This window comes from Maylandia zebra, linkage group LG4, assembly GCF_041146795.1.
Source record: "Maylandia zebra isolate NMK-2024a linkage group LG4, Mzebra_GT3a, whole genome shotgun sequence".
Classification (NCBI taxonomy): domain Eukaryota; kingdom Metazoa; phylum Chordata; class Actinopteri; order Cichliformes; family Cichlidae; genus Maylandia; species Maylandia zebra.
The window spans coordinates 14,907,656-14,932,617 of NC_135170.1; the positions used below are offsets into that span (position 1 = coordinate 14,907,656).

Sequence of the window (24,962 nt, forward strand, 5' to 3'; positions counted from 1 at the left end):
ACAAGCACACAGAGAAGTTAAAATGTGCATCCGCACACACACACACACAGAAAAGGAAAAAAACTGAACAGAAACTGAAACCTAATCGCTTAACCTTAAGATATCTCCATGGAAGCAAACGTTTAAAATGATGTTTCTGCCCAAAATAGCACACACACAACCACACACATGCACACACATACAGCAGTGAGGTTTGCAAGCACAGAGGTTGTTTAATTATCATGTAAACAGTTTGCTGGGCAGGTACTGAGGTTACATGCTGACACTGACAAACACCACACCTAGTCAGTGGTATGTGAAACGCTGAGATTCCCACAGGTGGACACACACATGCATAAACACACAAACACACACCCAGGCCAGCTGATTTTCATACAGTGACTAGAAATAGATAATCTCTCAGGGCCTGAAATCACTTGGTGCTCCCATTGTTCTTTTATCATTGTGCTTATTGACCTAGATAGATAGATAGATAGATAGATAGATAGATAGATAGATAGATAGATAGATAGATAGATAGATAGATAGATAGATAGATAGATAGATAGATAGATAGATAGATAGATAGATAGATAGATCATCATCTGGCCATTGACAAATTTAAAACGCTTTAGGGAACAGATAATAAATAGCCCTGGAGTATGGGGCTCACGGTCTAGTAAACCCCGGGGGGGCTGCAGGGTGACCTGTCTGCACAGGTGACTGACAGAAGAAACTGCAGGCGGAAGAGAAGGAGTGGGAGGAGGCGGAAGGCTGGACTTGTGTCAGGGCAACACTTTCTTGTTACCACTCAGGTTATCCGTGCTGGCAGCGCTTCATTCCTTCCTCTTTTTTCTTTTCCTGCTTTCTTTTCTCTCAGTTCCTCTGCCTACTTAATAGCATCAAACAGTGGTCTGCAGCTATTCTTTTTATATAAAAAAAAAAACTTTAGAGCTACCCACATATATTTCTCTAGCTTCCTTTCTGCCCTACCTAACGCATATAGTATCTACAAGTACAAAAATAAGACGGAAATCGGTCTTTATTTTTGCGAAAACTAAATCAAGTCCACCTCCCACTTCTTCTTCCTTTAAAAAAAACAGCATACATCATGATACCGATTCTTCTGTCCCTACTTTATTTATCCCTACCTTTTATTCCTTCTTTTGCACCACTCACTTAGCCTATATAAATAAAAAGTGCCTTATCTGTACACAGTAAATGGATTTACCGTCTTCTTTAACAGCACCAACACAAGCAGTGACTTAAGTTAAATACTTTTTCTTTTTAAAAAAATAAATAAATATGAACTCTAGGTCCATCCCTGTTCCAGCTCCTCACCAGATGAAGTCGGTGCAGTGGCTGCAGAAGGTGGGCTGCTTGAAGAAGCGCGCGATGAATTTGTGGTCCTTCACCTCGTGCACGTTCTTCTGCCGGAGAGCTCCCTGGCGCGCGAAGCCCCGCATAGGCTCGCGGGGTCCGTCCTCCCCATCACTGTTGGCCGCCGCCGAGTCTGCCATTCTCCCGGTGTTTTCAAGCAGCTGCCTTAATGGTTGTTGGAAATGAACTACCTCAAGTTGCAGGTGCCAGAAACAGACGCTCTCTGGAGAGGCGGAAAGTCTTTCTTTCGTGGGTTGTTCCGAGAGGAGGTGTTGTCGGCGGTGCTGGGACCAGCTTATGGATAGTTTTCGGTAGTTTGGTTATTTTTTTCCTTCTCTGATTAAGTTGTCTTGTCCTCCGGTTGAGCAGACGGCTGCCGCTACACTGCCTCCCCTCTGCTTCCTCCTTTTTTCTTCAAAGCGCTCTGACAGCAGAGAGAGCGAGCGAGCGAGAGAGGGAGAGGGACGTCAACTATTAACATTATCTCATTTGCTGTGGCAGCTCCAATAGAAGCAGCGCGCTTTAACTAATCTGAAATAGAAATGGTGTTCAATTTAGTTAAGTTCACCTCTGTTTATATAGGCACTTATACTGTAAGATAAACACCCGACAATAATGCAAAGAAAACACATTTGGCGACAGTGGGAAGGAAAAACTCCCTTTTGAAGGGAAGACGATTCTGTTATAAGGGTGGGCAGTCATGTGCAAAAGACCAAAGACAGGCTGTGGATAATAATAACAAGATTTTAACTGCAGATAGTGAGGAAGTGAAGAAGAAACACTAAGAGTGTTTTCACGCCTGCAGTGCTCAGTTTGTTTAAATAAAACTCTGGTTAGTACAGGCGTGAACACAGTAATTGGCGTGGACCAAAACAACCCCAGGCTAGCAACTAGCCATGAAATGAATGTAAATTATCTGTGGCCTCTTATAGTCCTGAACATAGAACCTGCTTCCTCTACGTTTGCTGCTCCCGCCCCAGACACATCTGGCCAGTAAGTGGATTTTGGTTTACTTGGACCTTACTTGGATTCCTCTGTGTGAAAAAACAAACAAACAAACACAGGGAATAGCTACACATTTACAAACCCATCAACTGATTTGGATCAGAGTGAATTAACTATAGGTGTAAAAATTCACTTAGTGCATCATGAGACTCCCACACCAACCCAAGCCTATTGCAGCATAGCATTAAAATAAAGTTTACTTACATGTATATAGCATGTAAGTATATAGCACTTTTCTAGACCAGAAGCTGTCACAAAGTGCTTTACAAAGGTATTAAAAACCTAGTGAAATAAACACAAAATCAAAACAACACAAAACCCTGAAGCATTACACAAATGCCTGTCTGAACAGATGTGTTTGCAGGTGTTTTTTAAAAGGAGAGAGAGAGGTAAGCTGTTCCAAACAAAGTAAGAATCAAGGTTTTAAACTGATATCTAAATCTTTAACAATGGGGTCATGTGAGAGCATTTATGAGTGTGAGTTAGAAGCCTTGCAGCAGCATTCTGGACTGACTGGAGGCGATTCATAGACGCTTTACAGACAAGAAAATAGAGCATGACAATAATCTAAAGGAATCAAGATTTTTGAGACAACAGTCCTGGTTTTAGCAGTATAACTATGGGAGAATTCAGAGTCAGCTAATCCAGCCACCACTGCAAACCTTATTAAAAAGCAAAGTTTTAAGTCTAATCTTAAAAGTAGAGACTGTCTGTCTCCAAAATCCAAACTGGAAAATGAACCACAGAAGAGGGGCCTGAAAGCTGGAGGCTCTGCCCCCCGAAAGAAAATTATAGCCCTTCCTCACTGGTACCTACTCGGCTCGGCCAGTTTCAAAAATGGCAGTTTGGCTTTCGTGAAGGAGCTGCTCTCGTGGCTCATCGGGTGATGCCACTGACTATCCAATTGGTGGCATGCAGTCTGTTGATGTCACAGTTTCAGATTGACTCAGATCATTTGAAATCATGGCCGAGTAGGTACTAAAAAAGTACCTGGTACCAGGGACCACCACCTAATGGAAAACTCTAAAAACACAACATCGAGTCAAGCCAACGAAGTAGGTACTAGTGGAAAAGGGCTATTAGTGAGTGAGGGATATGGATATGGATTAGTCCTCTGACCTAGCTGTAAAGTCATACTGTGACAGTTATTTCCTGGGAAAAAAACAACTAAAAACACTGTTAATAGTTTAGCATCAATAACTACAGAAACAAAAGGAGAAAACACCTGACTTGTCAATTAGCCTCACTTCACTGTGTCATCAGAAATGGGACTTTCAAAATGTATCCACCCATGAACACATGAAGTCTACTGGCTCTGTTTCCCCCCCCCCCCCCCCAGCGTTTGTTATAGTGTGCAGTATGTGGGATTCTCTGAAAATGCCAGATAATGTCACAAAAACAGGATAGACAAATTAAGTGGTCGCCTTAAATTTAAAGTGTGCAGTGGGAAAGTCTCTCAGTTTTTTCCCCAAAGTAGAGAGATAATAGGCTAGTAAACCTATTTAAGCACAAAGTCACAAAATAAGCATTGTGGGTTTTGTCCTCCCATCACTTCAGAGGAAGCTCTCTGCAGCTGGCACAGACAGCAGCAACAAAAACAGTAATCAGCAACCCTCCTAATGTTCCTACATGTCAACAAGTTTTAAAATGCTTAAAATATTGTTAAAAGTAATTTATTGGAGACTGCTTTCAATCTTACATCCGGTAAATGGAGCAGTCCCGATAATTGTGATGTTTTACAAAGGCTTAAACAATGTGATGAATGATGTATTTACACTAACCATATCATTAGTTACACTTTTCCACTGGTTGGACCCCCCTTTGCCTTCAATTCTTAGTGGCACAGATTAAACAAGGTGCTGAAACACTCCTCAGAGATTTTGATTCATATTGACGTGGTAGCATCGCACAGTTGCTGCAGTTTTGTCAACTGCACATTCCATGATATGAATCTTCTTTTCCACCACATCCCAGGAATGATCTACTGGAAACCATGGAGGCCATTTGACTACAGTGAACTCATTGTCATGTTTAAGAAATCAGTTTCAGATGCCTTTGTGACATATCCTGCTGGAAGAAGGTCATAAAGAGATGGATATGATCAGCAACAATGCTTAATGTTGCTGTCATATGAATAACTGGTTAGATATTTGCATTAAAAAACAGCTGAACAGATGTACTCTAAAGGGGAATGTGAGTGCATATGTCTTATGGCATACATACAAAAAACACCCCCAAAATTTAAGTAAAAACGAGTTTATTCAAGCGGTGGAAGATGGAAAAGAAAGATTTTAACAGCTTGAACATTCCCTTGTCAAGAGTCATCAAACAAACAACACGGTCAAGGACGTAAAGTTTGAAAAACACAATTTCAAATGTGCAGTGGCCTATTGATTGTACACATGCAGAAATGACACCTTTCTCTTATCTCAGTTCCATTTTAACCTTGAGTTATATTTGGTTCAGGTTATGTAAGGCTAGCATGTGATAAAACTGGGAAAAATGTCATCTCCATCACCAATATCACACACAGCCATCTGTAAACACAAGGAACGATACTCAATATTTGAAACTGAAGTGTTCATTTCCAAAAGGAGATTTGAACATTTGGGGATGAAAAAAACACACAGAATCTCTCCTCTTAGAGTTTGAGTTCTGGCATTGAAACCAAGCACAGTTGTTGAGTAGTGACTCATCTTAAGACTTTTGCTTTCAAAGGGATTTTGAAGGATCATCATCTGCGACTGTTGGATGAATTTCATGCTAAAAAGTTTTCCAAGATACAGTCAAGGTATTTTTGGAATGAAACCCATCAATTACATGACTTTCTGAGTCATTTCACCAGCCAGTGTGATGCTTCACAGAAAGAGGCAAGAAACTACAAACCACCTGCATCGCTCAACTGTCGAAGGATGAATTTACATTTACAAAAAGCAAGCACGTTAAACTTCTACATATAACTACATATTCTGCATTTACACACAGCCAAGAAACTGAAAAATCCATAAAGAACTGTTATAGTAGTAGCATTAAAGGCATGGATCTCATTCCAGGACAGGGATCTACCCCAAATAGCCCATGCTGTCCACATCATGCTGCACTCACCTCTTATTCTAACAAGCACACCTAAGTGCCTCATCCCAGCCCATATTTTCCAAAACATCTTTGCTCCAATGGTCTAAAACTCAAATGAGTTCTCCCACACATGCACATGCACACACATGCAGTCAGCTGGCTAAAATGACCTAGATGTGATTGATTCAGCTGCAGGACAGATAACAGTGTGCAATCCATTCAGGTCTCATCATTTGGAAGATTGCTGTAGATTTAGCTGGCAGCTGAAATGAAGCTTTTCTTTTTTGTTAACCTTTTTGCCCCCCGCCACCAGACTTTCTTAGTCATACACCTTCTGACATTAGAAGCACACCTACCTGCGTTTTTGCATAATTGTTCTCCTCAGCAGCTGGCAGACTGTAAAAAATAATGACAGCTTAATTTGCTATGATGCCAGGCATCAAGTGACATGAGCATAACCTGTGAGTAGGTCTAACTGAATTGGTCTATTGTGTCGCATGTGTACACTGGAAGTGATTCACTTTACATGAAAGCCACCGGCCTCTTTCACTTTTATCAATGCAGGATGGGGGCTAGAGACAGCGAAAAGGCAAGCCTGAAATCAGCTGCATTTTTGTCTTTCAAGGCAACCAGTTGGCAAAAATCTCCTTGTGATTAAAGGTTGTGACTCAAAACCACACCCAACACTGCCCAACTTTTACGCTGAAGCTGAACAATTTTCCATATTCGGGTTCACATCACACATTTGCAGGTTTTACTTTTGTGTGTGTTTGCAGACAAGTTGCCGTCTCCCATGCAAACTTTGGTGGCAATCTGCTGGTGAATAAAGCAAACATAAAGAGGTTTTTGGTCCATTTCCTGAATGAGTAGTTGCTGTATCACATCCAGTATGGCAGACAACTCTTGAGAAATGTGCGCACAAGGCCCCCCTGAGAAACCTCTACAGCCTGTGTGATAGCATGCAGTTCTCCCACTGAAAACGCTACGGCCCGATCAACAGAATCAACTGGATTTTGTTACCTGGATGATTGAGAATGCATCAAGATGCTAACACGTATTTTAATAACCAGTCAGAGTAAAATACAACCAAGGCCAATGGGAACAAATGTTTTTTTTTTTTAATTATTATTATTATTATTATTAATAGTACACTGAAAACAACAACAACAACATAGCATCAGAAACAGAACATCAGCCTTACCTCAATATAAGGATAGATTGTGCAAGAGGTAGCGCACATGACACCCACTCTCTAGTGGTGAGTACACAGGGATATTAGCTGGTCTCCTCTCACATCAGACCAATCTGAAATCACACAGACTTTGTCCTAAGGAGAAGGCAGGTAAAAGCTAACATTTGAGCTAGCATCTATAATGCACATCTGTTAGATTAAGTCCAAGAGAACTCCAGGTTTGCAGTGCCTTTGTGAAAATGGTTATGCGGCGCTTGAATGATAGCCAACCTGCTGATAGTGACTCCACTGGACTCCACTGGGTTACATGGTGACTGTGTGCATCCGAAATTGTTGTTGTGACTTATAATTTTATAGCAAATCATTTTTTGCACATATAAAAAAATAACTTGTCCATACAACATAATTATCTTGTGTGCACATGATAATTATGTTGCTTGCACAAGATAGCAACCACCTGTCAGCCCACCTGCACCTCATCATCCAGTCGAGCCACAGCTATATATCTCTTTGGTGTTCTATTTCTGTGGTAGCAGATGCTTTTCAGCCACTTGGCTCTGGTTTATTGCTGTTTATTTTTGGTGTATATACCGGCTGCTAACTATATATTTCTCTGTGCCTAATGGCTACCCTGCTTGCCTGCCTGGTGGCCTGATCTCCACTGTTTCTCAGTTTTCTTTCTGTGTTCCCTGCTTCTGTAGTTATAAAAACCATAACAGTGTACACAAGATAAACAGTTTGTTCAAAGAGGATTAATAAGATAAGCAAATAAACATGTGTGACTACAGTACTTCCACAGGAACATTGGTTTTTACAGGTATTTGGTAATAAATTAAGTGGTCCACCTCCTAACCACAGGCTGATATTGCTGTCCACAACATCAATTCTGCAAACACATCCTGGAAGATTTTCTTTCCTTCTTTTTGCTTCTTTCAACTAACACAGATTTTTTTTTACAGTATGTCTAAACTGTTAAATCTCAGCACTCACGACTTTTACAGTGTCCTCCAGGAATATTATGATTAGACTGCATAAGGTAAAGGTGTTAATAATTACACTATATTGCCAAATATATCTGCTCGTCTGCCATCACATGCATAATACTTTGAGTGACATCTCATTCTAAACTAAATAGGATTTAATATGATATCAGCCCACCCTTTGCAGCTATAAGAGCTTCAACTTTTCTGGAGAGGCTTTCCACAAGGTTAGGAATGTTTATGGGAATTTTGACCATTCTTCCAGATATGCATTTGTGAGGACAAGAAGCCCTGGCCTCGCAGTCTCCAATCTAATTCATCCCAAAGTTGTTCTGTCAAACTGTTCCACATCAAACTCGCTCATCCATGTCTTTATGGACCTTGATTTGTGCACCGGTTACAGTCATGTTAGAGCAGGAAGGGGCCAACCCCAAACTGTTCCCACAAAGTTGGGATTATGAAATTGTCCAAAATGTCTTGGTATGCTGAAGCATTAAGAGTTCTTTCACTGGAACTAAGGAGCTGAGTTAAAGTCATTTTGTTTTAATACCACTGTGGAATATTGGAATATTTAGTAGCAAGGCCTGTACTTGTTGCACAGGTGAAATCCTATCATGGTACCATGTTGGAATGTGTGTAGAAGCAGTCTGCACGCCTAGGTGCATGATTGTATACACCTGTGGTCATGGAAGTGATTGGAACACCTGAATTAAATGATCTGAATGTGGGAGTTGATACTTTTCGGTGTACCTAATGTAGTCTACCTTAGTCTTTTTTTTCTTTTTTTTCAAGCTTTTTTTTTACTTTATTAAGAAGCATTTTGAAAAAATTGGCAACAGCTGATTGGAATCCAAGTAGATTTTTGTTGAAGGAACAAAGATGCCGATCAGAAGTAAATTTTCACTGAGATTTCTGTTTGTTTCACCCTTTTTTTTTTTTAAATTCCTTTGTCCTTCCTTGATATCAACATTCAATATTCCAAACCATATCTCCCATCTTTTACTTCTCTGCTGATTTCCATCTCTATGTTCAACATACTACTTTTCTGTCTCAGCTCTCCGTCTTCGGCCCTTTGTCTCCAATTCCATGGCCCGTTTTTTTCCATCTTTTTCCTCCACAAAGGGAGGGAGTTGTTATATAAACCTGTTGTTTTTCCTCATCATCTCCTGACAACAGTGCAGAACACTCTCTGATGCAGTTCCCACAAATGCAGAAGCTCACGCAACTATGCTGCTGCAGACGCACTGCTGCACTGAGTTTTGATCACTTGTATCCAGTCGGTTCTTTTTGATTTCCCCTCGCACCTTCATGTATTGCAAACAACCTTATACTTTCATCTCTGCATTATCTGCTCTGGTTGTCATTATCACATACGCACACGCTTACGCAAATGGTCAGCCATTAGCACAAGTACAACACTTTGAAGCTATAACCCTTACATGCATATAAACACATTTTGTCTATCTACTCCCACACACTCTTTGTGGCCTATACCAGCCGGTCTGCGGAGCGAATACGTCCTGCTGTATTAGGCATCCCACACACACACACACACACACACACACACACACACACACACACACACACACACACACACACACACACACACACACACACACACACATAAACGCAGGTATGTTTAGATTAAGGTAAGTATATGGTGAACCCACTCTTACAGGCACAATTACCTCCCTTATGCAATTTGGTTGTCTCTGATGACATACCAAGTTCTTCTTTTCCTTTATGTCTCACTCTCATCTCCACCTCTCATCTAGTCTCTGTCACACTCTCTTTTTCTGCACCCCTCAACCTCCCCCTCTCATTTTAAGGGTGGTTAATACAGCTCAAACATCATTGATCCGAAACCACAGCGAGCACATTCTTCTGCTTTCACACTAGATTTGCATATCTGCACTTCTCTCTCTCTCTCTCTCTCTCTCTCTCTTTCTCTGTCTCTCCTTGGCTGTGTGCACGCCTGTGTGTCTGCTTGTGGTTAAATGAATGTGTCTATTGCGTACAAGCGTACTCTGCTTAAAACCCTTTGTTGAATCTGCATGGGTGTACAGCTGTTGTGTTCCCGTTTGACACCTCCAGCAGATCTGGCAGCTTCGGGGCGATCTATGTAAATGACGTCTGCAGTGTTATTGACTTTTTACTGCGTGTGTGTGTATTTACTGTAAGATAATAGTTATATAAGAAACAAGCTTTTTGTTTTGGGTCGCTAAAACAGTCGTATTTATGCAAATGTACATTTTCAGGAACAGTTACTGAACTTGAGGTCAATCACATGTCATATTCTGAATATTTTCTCTCTGATGATTTTATTTATTTATTTTTAACAGCAAGCCCCGAATTCAAATCACTCAACTGGGCTCTTCAGCTTTGATGCAAAATTGATCTCATTAATGGTTTTAGATTCAGTGTAATGATTTGATAAATTATGCTTCGCAGTAAGCTGTGCTTCTTTACAAACATACCAGTTCTGATTGATTGGCGTGGGTGATGGCCACATTACTAATGGGGCCAAGGAAACTGCCAGAAATCTTGTTTACTCCCTCTGAGCAGCGCAAACAGGTCAGCTCAGGATCTGTGCACAAGACTAAAATCTCTGTGTTTCAAGCCTTACAAAATAGAACCCACATGCAGCTCTCCCTTTTTCTGTGGTTCAGGAGATAGAGTGGGTTGCCCACCAATCAGAGGGTCAGTGATTTGATCTCCTCCAATCCACATGTTGGAGTGCCGTTGGGCAAGATACTGAAGCCCAAATCACCCTGATGTATTCATCAGAGGGTGAGAGGGTGGGTGTTAGTTAGAAAGTGCTTAGAAAGGCATAAAATAAAGTCCTGTACAAATCTACTCAAACTCATTTAAAGTAGAAAAGCCTTGTATAAGTACCAGCATAGTTACCATTTTTGTACAATAACATGCCTCCATGAAATGCCACCATATATTGGTTGAGGAACTTTTGTGGCCTAGTGATCCTAGGTGTAATTTTCCCCATGATAGGTCTCCCAAGGCAAACCAGTCCTAGATTAAGGGCAGACTAAGTGTGAATCACGAGATCCTTATGAAAGGTAAAGTAATGGCTCATGATACCTGATCTGAATTGGGGTTACTCGGCCCATTCCTTGGAGCCAGGCCATGAGGAAGGGCTTGTATGTACAGTATGTTTGAAGGTGGAGTTCTTGGCAGTCCGATGCCCTGTTGCTGAAACTGGGTTTAGATACATGGAACATCACCTCTCTGGTGGGAAAGGAGCTTGAGCTAGCACTCAAAGCTGGCAGATACCAGTCAGCCACCGATTGTGTTGGGGTTTTCCCCAGTGGATAAGAGCATTGTTTCCGTCGCGGTCTTAGAACAAGTCCTGGCTTGTTATTAGTTTCTGTGCCCGAAGACTGATGATGATTTTTGTAAGTTCTGTCAACTGTTCACCACCTTCTGTTGAGTTGGAAAAGGCAGTGTGGGAGAATGCTGGACAGGACTGGTACAACCCAATGGATAGTGAGGGAAATGTCACTGATTCTTCATAATTCATAATTCATAGTATTAGTAATAGTTGATAATTTTATGTGGAGAATGTCTAGGTGCAGCCGTGTTCATTCTGTAGTCGCAGGATCTTGTCACACTTTTTTGCATGTGGTTTTATTGGCTTCATTTAACAAACTCACTGTGACAGTTGTATGTACGTATGGATATATGGACAAATCCAAACATGCAGGGGAATGAACCCATATGACTTTAAGAGGTAAAACATCAGTTTTGTTTGGATTTTGAAAATTTCATCATCTCTGCATTCAGAAATTATTTTCATGTAGCATGTAAAACCTAATGTAAGCTGATTTGAAGGAAACTTTCCAAGATTTTTCTGGAGTTTGTCACGAAGGACAGCTGGAAATCGGAATTGAGCACATTTGTTTAAGCCATTAGTCATCACAGTGTAAGAGGAACTATACTGGCTGTCCTTTGAAAAAATAATATTGAAATGAAGAGTTTAAGAGACCTGTTTATTGTGGGGGTAAGTAAAGGATAAGTCACGTGAACATTAAAGGCTGCTGAAATAGGTCAGCTCGATGTATTTCTTAGTAAAATGCACTGAATATATTTTACTTTAGATGACTGAAAAATAAACTCAGAAAATGTGAATTCAAAAAACAACACCACACATCCAAAAGATAAAAAACAATCACTGCCCTTATTCAGAGAAGGCAATGGCGCTTAAGGAAGAAACATGCATGCAGCTAGGAAGAAGAGATTAGTCAGTGTAAGCAAATAAACTTAAAGGGCTAGTACAATTGAATGCACTGCTTATTTGCATTCACAGTACACTGAGGCCTTTGATTAAACATATACGTACGCGTAGATGAGACAGATACACATGTGGGCATTGAAATCATATCATTTCTGTAAAGGAAAAGACCAGTATGTGCTCAGGCACTAGATGCAAAATAACAATGATTTTTCATGTGTGTGTGAGTGTGTGTGCACCTTATTGTTCTAGCGCACCTGTGTTGGCAAGCCAGCCAAAGCTAGAAGCGCAGAAAGCAGTGTTTTGCTGGAGAACATTTCATATTTATTGTTGTATTTTTTGCACATTTTCCCTTTTTCTCCCACACTGGATCAGCCAATTCCCCTCTCACTGTGTGCTTCTTCTCGCTGCTGCTTACTCCCACCACTGGCCTGGGGAGGATGTAAACAACATTTCTCTTCTCGTGCACATGCTTCCATGTGCTTAGCTTCACGTTTTGGAGAGAAGCTTCACCAGGAGATAATAGCATGCATGGAGGGGTCATTATCCAGGCGCACTCCACACAAGGCGCTCAACCAACCCCATCGGAGGCATCAGACACTTTTCATGGGATGCAAGCTCACCTTTTTTCCACAGCTGTTCAGATCCTTACACACATTTGATGCGAAAAGTTTCAGATCCTTCACATGATCTAATTTGAAGGCAGATATTGTACAGAGATAGTAACACACTGGCGTTTTCTTTAGTTAGAAAGCACACTCTGTGATATGTTCTCTGCCCACTCAAGAATATAGTTGTACATACGGTAATCTAATGCTAATTGCTCCTCTGAAGAAATCCCTGAACATCAAATGTGTGATGTGGAACGAGAAAAAAAAGGCTGATTATACTGCGTACAGTACTGCTATTTATACAGAAAGACTGCATCTCATGGGAAAGACAGATGAGAGAGCTGGAGCTGGAGGAAAATAGAGAGAAAGAGGGAGAAAATAGTGAGAGACTTTCTACCTCCAGCCTAGTGGTGATCTCCAGCTTTCACCTCGCAAACACACCCACACAGCACCTTATTATGACCTGTCTCTCTCGCTCTGTCTTTGGCTGTCTCTCATCCACAGTAGCTCTTTCAGCTTTCCCTTTCATCTCTCTGTACCTCAAGAGTTTGATCCAAAATGATAAAACAGCGCACTCTAGTGGCTTTGAGCTGTAATTTGAGCTCGCCCAATAGACCAAGGGATGTCAAATTCCCATTACGCTGTGGGCCACATGCAGCCATCTTTGATCTTGAGTGTATCAGTGTGAAGAAGTTTAACTGCACACTTAATCTAATAGATACACTACCAGTCAAAAGTTTGGACACACCTTCTCATTTAATGTTTTTCCTTTATTTTTACTACTTTCTACATCATAGACACAAACTGAAGACATCAAATATATGGAATTATATAGAGCAAAGAAAAAAATGATGAATGACTCTAAATATGTTTTATATTTTAGATTCCTTTGCTTTGTTGAGAGTGCTGCAAACCCTTGGCCTTCTCTCAATGAACTTCATGATGATTTTCACTTCACAGGTGGGCCTTGTCATGGTTAATTTGTGGAATTTCTCGCCTTCTTAATGGGTTGGGACCATCAGTTATGTTGTGCAGAAGTCAGGTTGGTACACAGCTGACAGCCCTGTTTGACAACTGTTAGCTGATTTGTTCTTGCCATAATATGAATTCTAAGAGAAACGGCAGTACATCATTACTTTAGGAATTGAAGGTCAGTCAGTCAGTAAATTTGCTAAATCTTCGAAATCGCAAGTTATCAGCACCTCAGATTAGAGCCCAGATAAATGCCACACAAGAAACACAAGGAGTGGACATCAGATGAGTCCAAATTTGAGATCTTTGGTCCCACCCGCCGTGTGTTTGTGCGTCGCAGAAAAGGTGAACGGATGATCTATACATGCAAGGTTGCTGGTGACACTGTTGGGGATTTAATCAGAATTGAAGGCTCACTGAACCAGCATGGCTACCACAGCATCATACAGCAACATGCCATCCCATCTGGTTTGCGTTTAGTTGGACCATCATTTATTTTTCAACAGGACTATGACCCCAAACACACCTCCAGGCTGTGTTAGGGCTATTTGACCAAGAAGGAGAGTGATGAAGTGCTGCACCAGGCCTGACGTCCACCTTCACATGAACTAAACCCAATGGAGATGGTTTGGGATGAGATGGACCGCAGAGTGACGGCGAAAGAGCTAACAAGTGCTCAGCATCTCTGGAACTCCTTCAAGCCTTCTCCCTGTGCGCCAACTGCTGCACCTCCAACCACCAGGTTGTCAAGCTAATTAAGTTTGTACATGACACCACCATTATTGGACTCATCTCGGACGGGGATGAGTCTGCCTACAGGGTGGAGGTTGAACGTCTGGTGTGCTGGTGCAGCCGCAACAACCTGGAGCTGAATGCCCAGAAGACAGTGGAGATTATTGTGGACTTCAGGAAGCAAACATCCCCACTCCCCCCATCATCTTCATCACCACTGTGGACTCATTCCACTTCCTGGGTACCACCATCACCCAGGAACTCAAGTGGGAGCCCACCATCACCTCCGTCATAAAAAAGGTGCAGCAGAGGATGTACTTCCTGAGGCAGCTGAAGAAATGTAACCTGCCAACAGGGACGATGATGCAATTCTACACTGCAGTCATCGAGTCCAGCCTCAGCTGCTTCATCACTGTGTGGTATACTGGAGCCACCATCAGGGACAAACAGAGACTGCAGCGTGTTGTGCGCTCTGCTGAGAAGGTGATTGGCTGCAGACTCCCATCTCTGCAGGACCTGTACACGTCCAGGACACTGGTTCGTGCAGCTCGGATCTTAGCTGACCCTTCTCACCCTGGACACAGTCTGTTTGACCTGCTCCCCTCCCTTATTCTTATTTTTATTTAAGTGCTTGACTTATAGTATGTTTCGCACAAAGTACTGCAGCAATTTCCTAATGTTGTAAATCTGCTCAACATTTGGCAGTAAAACCCTTTCTGACTGTTGGAAACCCAAAGCAAAGCACGGCTATTTTGAATCTAAAATATAAAACATGCTTTGAGTTGTTTAACACTTTTTTGTTACATAATTCCTTGTGTTCATTCATAGTTTTCATGCCTTCAGTGAGAATCCACAATGTAAATAGTCATGAAAATAAAGAAACACCATTAAATGAGAAAGTTTGTCCAACCTTTTGACTGCTACTGTATGTTAGTATTACAAAAGAAAGTTCAATTTCAAAGGCACATGTTAGTTTTTCCTGCATAACAAAGAGACTCTGCTCTAGTAAATGAAAGAAATCTGTTTCAGCAACTTTTGTGCCATAAATCATTAAAAAAGGTCAAAGTTCTGATATCTCATTGCTCAGACTGTCCTATAATTAAAGCTTATTAATCACTGTAAAAGCAGAAAATTCTATAGTCCCAAAAAAACCAGGAAGGTTTAATCGTTTAATTGTTTATTTATTACTTTGGTGTGATGTAAAGAGGTGTGAGGAAGATCTTTATCAGCAGGAAAAATGTAAAACTTATAAAAACACAGTTAAATGCCCAAAATTATGTCCTCCCTCACGTTCTAAAGCGGTCCAATGGGACTCCAAATTGCAGTTCTTGCTTGGCCCACAGGCCTTATGCATGACACCCTCTGCCATAGACTATCGTACTTTCCAGCCTTTTTCCACGTGGCAAGCCCTTTCTTGCTGTTTGCCAATCCACTGATCCTATTTCAGCCAAAGCTTTGCTGTGTTTTTACGCTGCTTTTCAACATTTCTTTCATTCTCATAATAAAAACTTAAACGGTGAAGCTGCAAAGTGATTCCATGAAGACTTGGAATAAAAAACAAAACAGGTTATGGTGCATCCTATTTTATGACATTTTTTTCCTGCCACTAGAGGGAGACAACGCTTTGTATTTGTAAGCTTTCTTGATCGCTGTATCGAGTTTCCATCGTTTGTTAGTCCGCCACAGTATTCCAACATCACAAGAATATGATGAGTGACAAGCTCTGGAAAAAGACATCTTGTAAACTAATACATTTTACAAATAATACACAGTAAATAAAATTGTGTCTATTTTTTAAATTTGCTGAAGAATAAATAACGGGGAAATACTTGTGTGTCATAAACGGCTGATTAAAATGCAGTTACTGCAATAAGAAATTTCAAGAGGATTATAATTGACTAGGGTGTGATTTCAGTCTTTAAAAAGGACCTTTTGTCTGACTTTTCACAATATCTCCACCCAACCAACGAGATTTGGCCACACACTAAAAGCAGACATCTACAGTAAACACTGCAGATATACATTATACTGATTTATTAATCACCAAAGCTCCACTGTGATTGATTGGGCGAAGGCACCACTCCTACTGGACACATGCACCCGTGAAGTAACGCCCGGCTCCTTTCCTGAGGCTGTCTGAGTTTAGGATTTGTCATGAGCTGTTGTTGTCTTTTGTGACAGCCGCATATACATCACGTGTAGGCCTGGGCGAATTGCAAACATTTGTAAAGTGATTCATATGGGTGGGACTTCTTTTGAGTTTTTCAACTGTAAGCAGCTTTTGTACACTGAAACTAAACATGGCCATGGGACCGCACACGGATCGCAGGTGATTGATATGAGACTAAAAAGCCTTTGTGCTGTGAAGGTGCAAAGTCAACTGGCCAGGGACTGCCAACAATGCTAAAAATCAACATGACACTCATTATATCAAGAAAAGAGTGGCATGAAAAGGAAGACAGGGAAAAACAGTTGATTAAAAAAAGGATGAGGTGATTTCTTGAGTAAAATGCGTAACAATGCAGAAGGTGAAGATAGATGAGTTTAGCTTTATTAATTAATTATGGCATTGTTGATTTGCTTTGGTTAATGAAGCACAAACTTTGACTTTTAGATTGTTTTATTATTTAGTCAAATCCACCAAGGGGCTTATATTTTGGTAGTGTTTGCATGCGTGTCATTCTGTCTGCAAACATAATAGCTCGTAAAGTTTTGAATGAATTCTGATAAACCTTTGTTGGGGTGTAGAATGGATTCATGTTGACAATCTATTAAAATCTGGTTTACATCCACCACGGCCTTCAAGGTCAACTTCACGATCTAGTTCATGATCTTAAAACTATGAGTCTTACAAGTGTGGTGTGTAACATATAGAAAAATAAAGCTTTAAAAAATCACGTTACATGTGACCTCTGACCTCTCCTTTAAGGTCAATAGACTGATCTGAAGGTCTAAATGATACTAATACCATATTGAGGTACTTAAAACTGTTTACAGGGAATTATATATGGAGATTCTAAATATCTCATTACTGTTTGGATCCAAATATTAGGTCTCATTTGACTTCTGACCTCGCTCTTACATTTCTTTCAAGTTGATCCCAAAATGCAGTGTATCTTTTATTCTTCTCCCCTTGAAAGTCTACTAGGAATAACCCTTAAAGCTCTTTTCCAGACAGAGCAGTTTCTGTCACATGTCAGGCCTGCTTATAGAATAAATACCTGGGTATGTGTCAGATATTAGTGAGTGTGGTCTCTGCCTATGGAGCCATTATCGGAAAAACTATTCTAATAGTCGTCAAACCACGTCTTTATCGATATGTCAATCTTAATCACTTAGGGTACGGGGAGGTCGTGGAGCTTATCTTTTAGTTTGTGCCTCTTTTTGTCATGCTACCAGTTGTGCGAGGAAGACCACTTCATTCCTATTGGTCAGTGTTACAAAACATGTCATCAAACGAGGAGATAGCACAGACTGTATATAAAAGATGGATGCAGCAACCGTGAGGTCAGATTGCGAATCCTTGAGCTCGGTGTTTTCGGGATCGCCGTTTTAGCTTTTTAAGACTAGCCTTGGTTTGCACGGTGTAGATTTCACTGTGAAACCAAGGGACTCTGGAAGCTCATTGGCAAACCACTTGTGAATCACAAGTGGTTTAGCTTTACGTCTTTCACTGTCACACCTGGTTTGTGCTCACAGTCCTGGCTAACATCAAAACTGACATCACAACAGCTGGCACGCACCGCCCTTTTTACGTCATTTTGGGTATATTTTTGTAGCCTGGGGCTGAGCCAAAGACAGCTGAGTATGATTGCGATCATCGGTTTGTCTTAACTGTGATTTCGATGACATAGAAGTGCAGGAGCTCAGGGATTCCCAGATAATAGAAAGTGAGATGCAGCAGCTGCCTGAAACAAATGATACCGTCTGGAGAAGCCTTCGTGTATTTCTATACCAGCTTTGGTGTGAAGTGGGTGTTTTTTTTTTCTGAGTGGAGACACCTGTTGCTCTAGAGAAGACTGCTGTGAGCCCACCGCCAATATAAACAAGGACGAGGCAGCGGTGATGTCACAGCTGGCGCACAGCACGACCACTGCTGTTGCTGTGCCCAAAATGATCTCCCATATTTATCCTAAAAATGATTGTGGGACTTTAAAACTATTATAAATGACTTGTTGGCCTATAATCTGTAAAAAATAGGTCAAACATATCTCTGCTGAGTGATATCAAGATATCAGACAGTTCGAGGGTAGCTGCTTTCATCTGTTTCCATTATTTATGCAAAGCTAAACAAACAAATTTCCTGCAACTTTCGGCTGGGGTGCAAGTATGCACTGTGCAAATATCTCGCCTCAATGTTGCATTAACTTTGTGTCTCCTTTATTGATGAATGGCTACATGTCTACAGTGCAAAGCCTCTCTCAACATGCATTCTGACACGTAACACAGGCGTTACTAATCTTCAGTTTTAATAAGCTTGGTACCACCTGTTACTGTTTCGTGTCAAAGTGGCTTTTGTGCAAAAAGCCCACTGAGACTGTGACACCAACCCAACATCACCTATCACCTACTTTTCACTATTTACACCTGAGTTGGGTTTTTTTTTATTATGACTTATGCCCACTTAAAGTTTTTCATCCCCATCATGCTCACAGCTCGTGACATGACAATGCTCAGCCATTTTCCAATCAGATTTTTATTGCTGTTGTGGCATCGTCATATATTTGCACTGAGAATTATAGCAGTATTAGCGAATCACAACTCAGTCTTGCGCAAATACATCATTAGCACTTAATGGGCCGTGACTTTTCTGGCATGACAAGTGCTGAAAACACAAGTGAAACAGCAACAAATCATAACAAATCCAAAGTTTGTGTGTGTTTTTGTGTGAATACGTGTATTTACTGTAAACGGCTCACTAACATCCTCTTCTTCTGAAATACCAGATTATTATAGAGAAGTGATGTTTCCCTGTTTTTTCTTATGGTTTTGGATACCAGAATAAGACACATATACTGAGACTACAGTATGGAGAAACATGGGCAGTGCATTTGACCATAATAACCGAACGTTAACATTCCCTCTCGACGGGTGTCACTTTCATTTCATCGTTACATTTCGCTGAAAGTGAAAGGTGTAATTCCAGGAGCAAGATGTTTTTAACACATGAGATCATGGAGGCCGCATCAGGGTTAAATGTCAAATAGGTGTAAACGTCTGGTCGCTTTATTAAAATAGATCTGTCCTATAGTTAGCCACGACGCTTGAAATCATCAGTGGAAAAAAGAGAAGTGGAATTTAAAAAAAGAAAAAAAAAACTCCCTCGATTCATGGTGCAGAGAGAGATGCTATCACTCATATATTATGTCATTGGCTTATGGGTTTCTGCGTTATTAGATGATTAATATCAGGTAAGAATTATTACCAAGCTAACAGTTGGGGGTAGGGGGTGGGGGGTTACACAGCTTTAACTGAGTCAGCGTGGAAGGGAGGGTGACCACAGATCTCTGCCAGACTAGGTGCATTTATCAAAGGTTAGCTTATGACTGTGAAGCGGAAAGATTAACGTTTGCGATTAGGGCTGTGTTAAGCATGTAACTGTTTGTTCATCTGTGTAGGTGTGTGTGTGTGTGTGTGTGTGTGTGTGTGTGTGTGTGTGTGTGTGTGTGTGTGTGTGTGTGTGTGTGTGGAGGGGGTATTTATGGCCATATAGGTATTCTTGTAAGTATTTTGGTATTTTGTGTTCACAGTAATATATCCAGGAAAGGTCAAGATATTAAACCATGAGGTAAAGTATTCATGACGTAGCAGTTTCCAGGAAATATGCACTCAGCTTTTGACTCTGTCGCTGGTTTTGTTCGTATCAGACAACTACATATGTGGCTGTTCGCATTCCCGTTCACTCCATCAATGTCTAAAATTTAATATTAGACAAAGATAACAGACTAAAATGCAAAATGCAGTTTGTAAATGATGATTTCATTCATTAAGTAAGAAGAACCTATCCAAACCTACGTGGCCAAAGCATTTCAATTGGACTGAAGTCCATACTTTGACTGGGCCAGTCCAAAACCTTCATTTTTTTCTTCAGGAGTTTCTGGTAGAGAGCAGCATTAACGGTTCCCATCAACCCCATCAGGGTTCCTGGGTCGTTGACCCAGGGTTTTCAGTCTGTTCATGTGCTCTGTTTATTTCATGTTTCCTGTTTTACTGTGTTAGTCATCTGTTTCTGTGTAATATATGTGTAATGGGGCGATCGTGGCTCAAGAGTTGGGAGTTCGCTTTGTAATCGGAAGGTTGCCGGTTCGAGCCCCGGCTTGGACAGTCTCGGTCGTTGTATCCTTGGGCAAGACACTTCACCCGTTGCCTACTGGTGGTGGTCAGAGAGCCTGGTGGCGCCAGTGTCCGGCAGCCTCGCCTCTGTCAGTGCGCCCCAGGGTGGCTGTGGCTACAATGTAGCTTGCCATCACCAGTGTGTGAATGGGTGGATGACTGGATATGTAAAGCGCTTTGGGGTCCTTAGGGACTAGTAAAGCGCTATATAAATACAGGCCATTTACCATTTAATATGTTTAATTCACTGTTGCCTCACAGCAGGAAGGTCCTGAGTTCAATTCCACCATCGGTCCGAGGTCTTTCTGTGTTGAGTTAGCATGTTCTCCCCGTGTTTGCGTGGGTTCTCTCCAGGTACTGTGGCTTCCTCCTACAGTCCAAAGACATGCAGTTTGAAACTCTAAATTGCCCATAGAGTCGTCTGTGTATATGTGATAGCCCTGCGACAGACTGGCGACCTGTCCGGGGTGTACCATTTTTCTCGCCCTAAGATAGCTGGCTCCTTTCTTCTGAAAAGAATAAGTGGAAGCGAATGGATGGATGTTTAATTCTTCTTCCTGTGTGCAGCTGTGTACTCATCTGTCTCTTGTCATCATCAGTAGCCTGTGTATTTAAGTCCTTCGTTTCCTCTCATTCATTGTCATTGTCCGACGTGGACGTTTTCAGTCCAGTTCAGTTCAGTCAGCCAGTCGGTCATCTCATATTCTGTTCATCCTGCCATCATAATAAACACCGTCCACATCCTCTGCCAGCCTGCGAGTCCTACATTTGGCTCCACTCTTCTCCACATCCACACAGCTACCTTGACACTCCTGAAGCAGCAAAGCAGTGCTGCCGCCATTTTTGACTGTTGCCATGATGTTCTTTTCACAAATTGCTGATGTAACAAAGTCCAACTTTTGTCTCATGAGTCCACAGAGTATTTTCCCAAAACTCATAGGGATCATCAAGATGTTTTTTGGGGGAAACATGAGATGATGCTTTGTGTTCTTTTTGATCAGGAGTGGTTTTCTCCTTGGAGCTCTAGTTTCCATTTACTCGGGTTATCCATTTCCTTTATTTGATGATCTGAAACAGTCAAGTCCAAAAACAAACAGACGAACAAAAGATAAGAAAGCACCAATGGAGACAGTACTTTTAAGCGCGACTGTAGCTGCTTCATTTTTCTATTTCTACAGTCCAGACAGGTCTTGATTTTTCCAAACCAGGATTGTGGCTTATCAACTTTTACACAATAGCTCGGTAATTTGATCCTGACGTGCCACAGTTGTTGCAGTTGTGACTAGTTTTAACTAGCTTTCATTTGTTTTATCAAGATGCACCCATACCTTCAAAATGAATGACTTTTGTAACACCCATATTTTTTTAGCAAGGAGCAGTCAGGCTTTAAAATTTTAGATCTCGAGCTGAACAGACTGTCATTGTTTCAGGGATTGTATACTTAACAACTTCACCCAGGAGTTGGCAGATATATTCTTTCATTTTCATTTTGTCACACTGACTCTACGCGGTTATTAGTCTATATACGCTTTCTGTAATCACACATGCCCTGAAAATAAGACTCCAAAGTCGCCTAATGATTGCACGAGCTTGAGTCGCTAGATGATTGATTTTATCATAGCCAAAAAAATGTGAGTAATTTTCAAGTTCACGAAGTTTAAGTTGTCTGTCGGCCAATAAAGATACATTCTGAAAATATGCAGCAAAAAGTACCTTATTTTTCTTAAAACCAATCTAACAGGTTTTTGGGTTTTTTTGATATTTTGTTCTTTGTGGCCTTAATAAGACAGGACTTCCTATGAACTCTGTACTTGTGATAAAAAAGGTCATATATCAGAAAAAGCCTCTTCGCAGTAAGTAAGATTAGTTATTGTTAAATTTATGAAGTCACAAGGCCAACCTGAACATGCTGCCCTGTCATCAACTTTCTGTACAACTGTAAGTTAGTAGCTGGTGGCAACAGTAATGTGTGCAGAAATGCAAGCATTAATAGCATGTCTGCAACTGAATCTGTTGATATTTACAGCTGCACAGTTGTGAGATAAAACTGTTATCTCTGTATGTGTACACACACACACTATGAATTAAGTCGTAGGCGCAACGCAATCACCAATAAAACCATAAAATGTATAGTGACAACACAGCAGCTCTGAATAAAAACCGAGAAGTAGCGCTGTCAGGGCAGTCACCACAGAGTTCTTACAGTAACAGACGGACGAGTGTCAGTGAAATGATACTAAAATGTGAAAAATATAAAAAATTTGTTCTGTGATGATGTTCTAATTGGCGTGAATAAAACAAACATAACCCAAAAGTTTAAGTTAGTATTTGATCAGTGTACGCATCACGCATACAAACATGATGAATCATATGTTTTACAATGAAGCACACTTCAAAGAAAGCACTACAGGCAAAGGTTTAGAAGCATTACGGTAAAACCAATATAAATATGATGACTCTTTATCTTTTAAAATAGGAAACAGTTGAAGATAAATTAGACAAAGAATGACGGCACAGGAAGTGCTGCTTTGTTGACCCCCAAATGGCCAAACAGTGATAAGCTTCCTTTACCAGAAGGCAGATCTAATGATAAATACTGAAAGTGAATCATTTATTGCATAAAAGAACTTCGAGCAGGACTTATAAGGGCTGATAATGAGGCCATGACACCCCCACCCCCCATAAAACTCCCAGAAGAACAGGAATTAGTTCATATCAGTTCCATTTAATTTAATTTAGTTCATGTTTAAAGCACCAAGTCAAAACAAAAGCTGCCCCAATATGCTTTGTGCTATAAGGTAAAACACCAAATATTTAGGAGAAAACCCTAAAAGTCAAAAGCCCTGCTATGAGTTAATACTTTCAATAGTGGGAAGGAAAAACTCTCTTTTGACGAGAAGAAAGCAGTAGAACCAAAGTCAGAGAGAGGCGGTCAACTGCCACAACCTTTTGGGAGAGAGAGGAACGAGAAGAGAAGGACAAGAGGATACAGTACAAACCACAAACAATGGGAGACAGAAGACAAAACTATGAAATGATTAGCCACCGAACTGCCTTTGACTTGTTAATCAGATAGACAAACTTTCCCGGTTTAAAGAATTTTTGAGATAGCATCCTTTGTCCCACACGCCATCAGACTGTTTAACTCCTCTCTGGAGGGGAGAGGGAGGGGAAACAGGAGGACAAAGGAGGGGGGAACAACTAAGCTGTAGTGCCTCTTCACCTCACTGTACAATACCTTGTGCAATACTTTTTGTAAATAGTCAACAGTGCAATAGACTCAATACTTGAAATGTGCAATTCACTTGTATTTTTATTTTTTATTCCTATTTATTCTATTTATCCCCTTTGTATATTTTATTTATATTTGTCTCTGTATTTATATATATGTGTGTGTGTGTGTGTGTGTGTGTGTGTGTATATAACAGTTCTGTAACTGTAACTTTGGTCGTTGCTGTGCTTTTTTTGGAAGTCGAATTTCCCAGAGGAACCCACCCGAGGGATTAATAAAGTTCTATCTTATTTTATCTTATCTAAACTGAAAGCTTATCTTATCCTCTGCTTTGTTTAATCACTTTGTATTAACACAATAAATGCCTCTCATTGTCAACTGCCATTGCAAAATACTGACAGCGTATTTCTATTGAAACCTGCTCAACTGCATTACTTTTCAATGTCCATTCTTATCTTTTCACGTGAGAATCAACAGCTGCTAGAAGGGGACACTGAGGAAATCAAGAAGAATCGACAAAGCTTCAGTCAAATGAGTCCCATCATTTGAATGTACTTTAACTATTTTAACTATGTTATTAGATGGTAGCCCTGTGCCCTTAGATTTTTGCATTCCAAACAACTGCTCAATTACAGCCCCCTTAACAAACAAACAACCAAACAACCGAACAACCAAACAACCAAACAAACAAAAATCATGGGTTAATTTTCCACTTTTCCAGCGCCACCTAAAGCCAGAGTGGACAGAAGAGCCAATCATAAATCTGTTACTATGTGGAGAGGGCAGATCTGAGTGCTTACTTTCGCTTTCGTGTTCCTTGAAAAAGGCCATTTCTGCTGAGGGAAACCGCAATCTGACCACACACGCAAACTGTTAGGCAAATAGTCCGTAATTGTTTCTGCGCGCACGCAAGCCGTGCAACAGACAAGAGGCACGTGCAGTCGAATTCAAAAACCCAAACAAACGAACGTATGCGCGTGCTTGCAAATGTAAACAACGGTGAGTTCGCTGTTAGCAGTGATATTTATCCTATGCGTGCCTATGTGCCTGTGCTCGCAGCTAGGTGTGCCTCTGTCTAGCCTGTGAGTATATGCTCGCATGTTTGCACTGATTACAAATCTGTATGTGCAAAGATGCAATCCTCCATCCTCTTCCCCTAAACCCTGCACTCTTTGCAGCTTTGTGTCTTAAACCGCCTTGCCATTTCCCAGAACTTGGAGGTGAA

At 40.9% G+C, this 24,962-nt stretch overlaps 1 protein-coding gene across 2 annotated transcripts in view; it reads right to left on the bottom strand.

Moving 5' to 3' along the window:
• prkcbb (protein kinase C, beta b) overlaps positions 1–1,776 on the bottom strand; it is a 107,048-nt gene extending 105,272 nt beyond the window's left edge. For both annotated transcript variants that reach the window (XM_024802168.2, XM_024802167.2), the window contains exon 1: positions 1,321–1,776. In XM_024802168.2, coding sequence (XP_024657936.1) covers positions 1,321–1,499 — 179 coding nt within the window. In that variant the 5' untranslated portion in view covers positions 1,500–1,776. The remainder of the gene's footprint in view (positions 1–1,320) is intronic.
• Between the last annotated feature and the right edge of the window lie 23,186 nt (positions 1,777–24,962).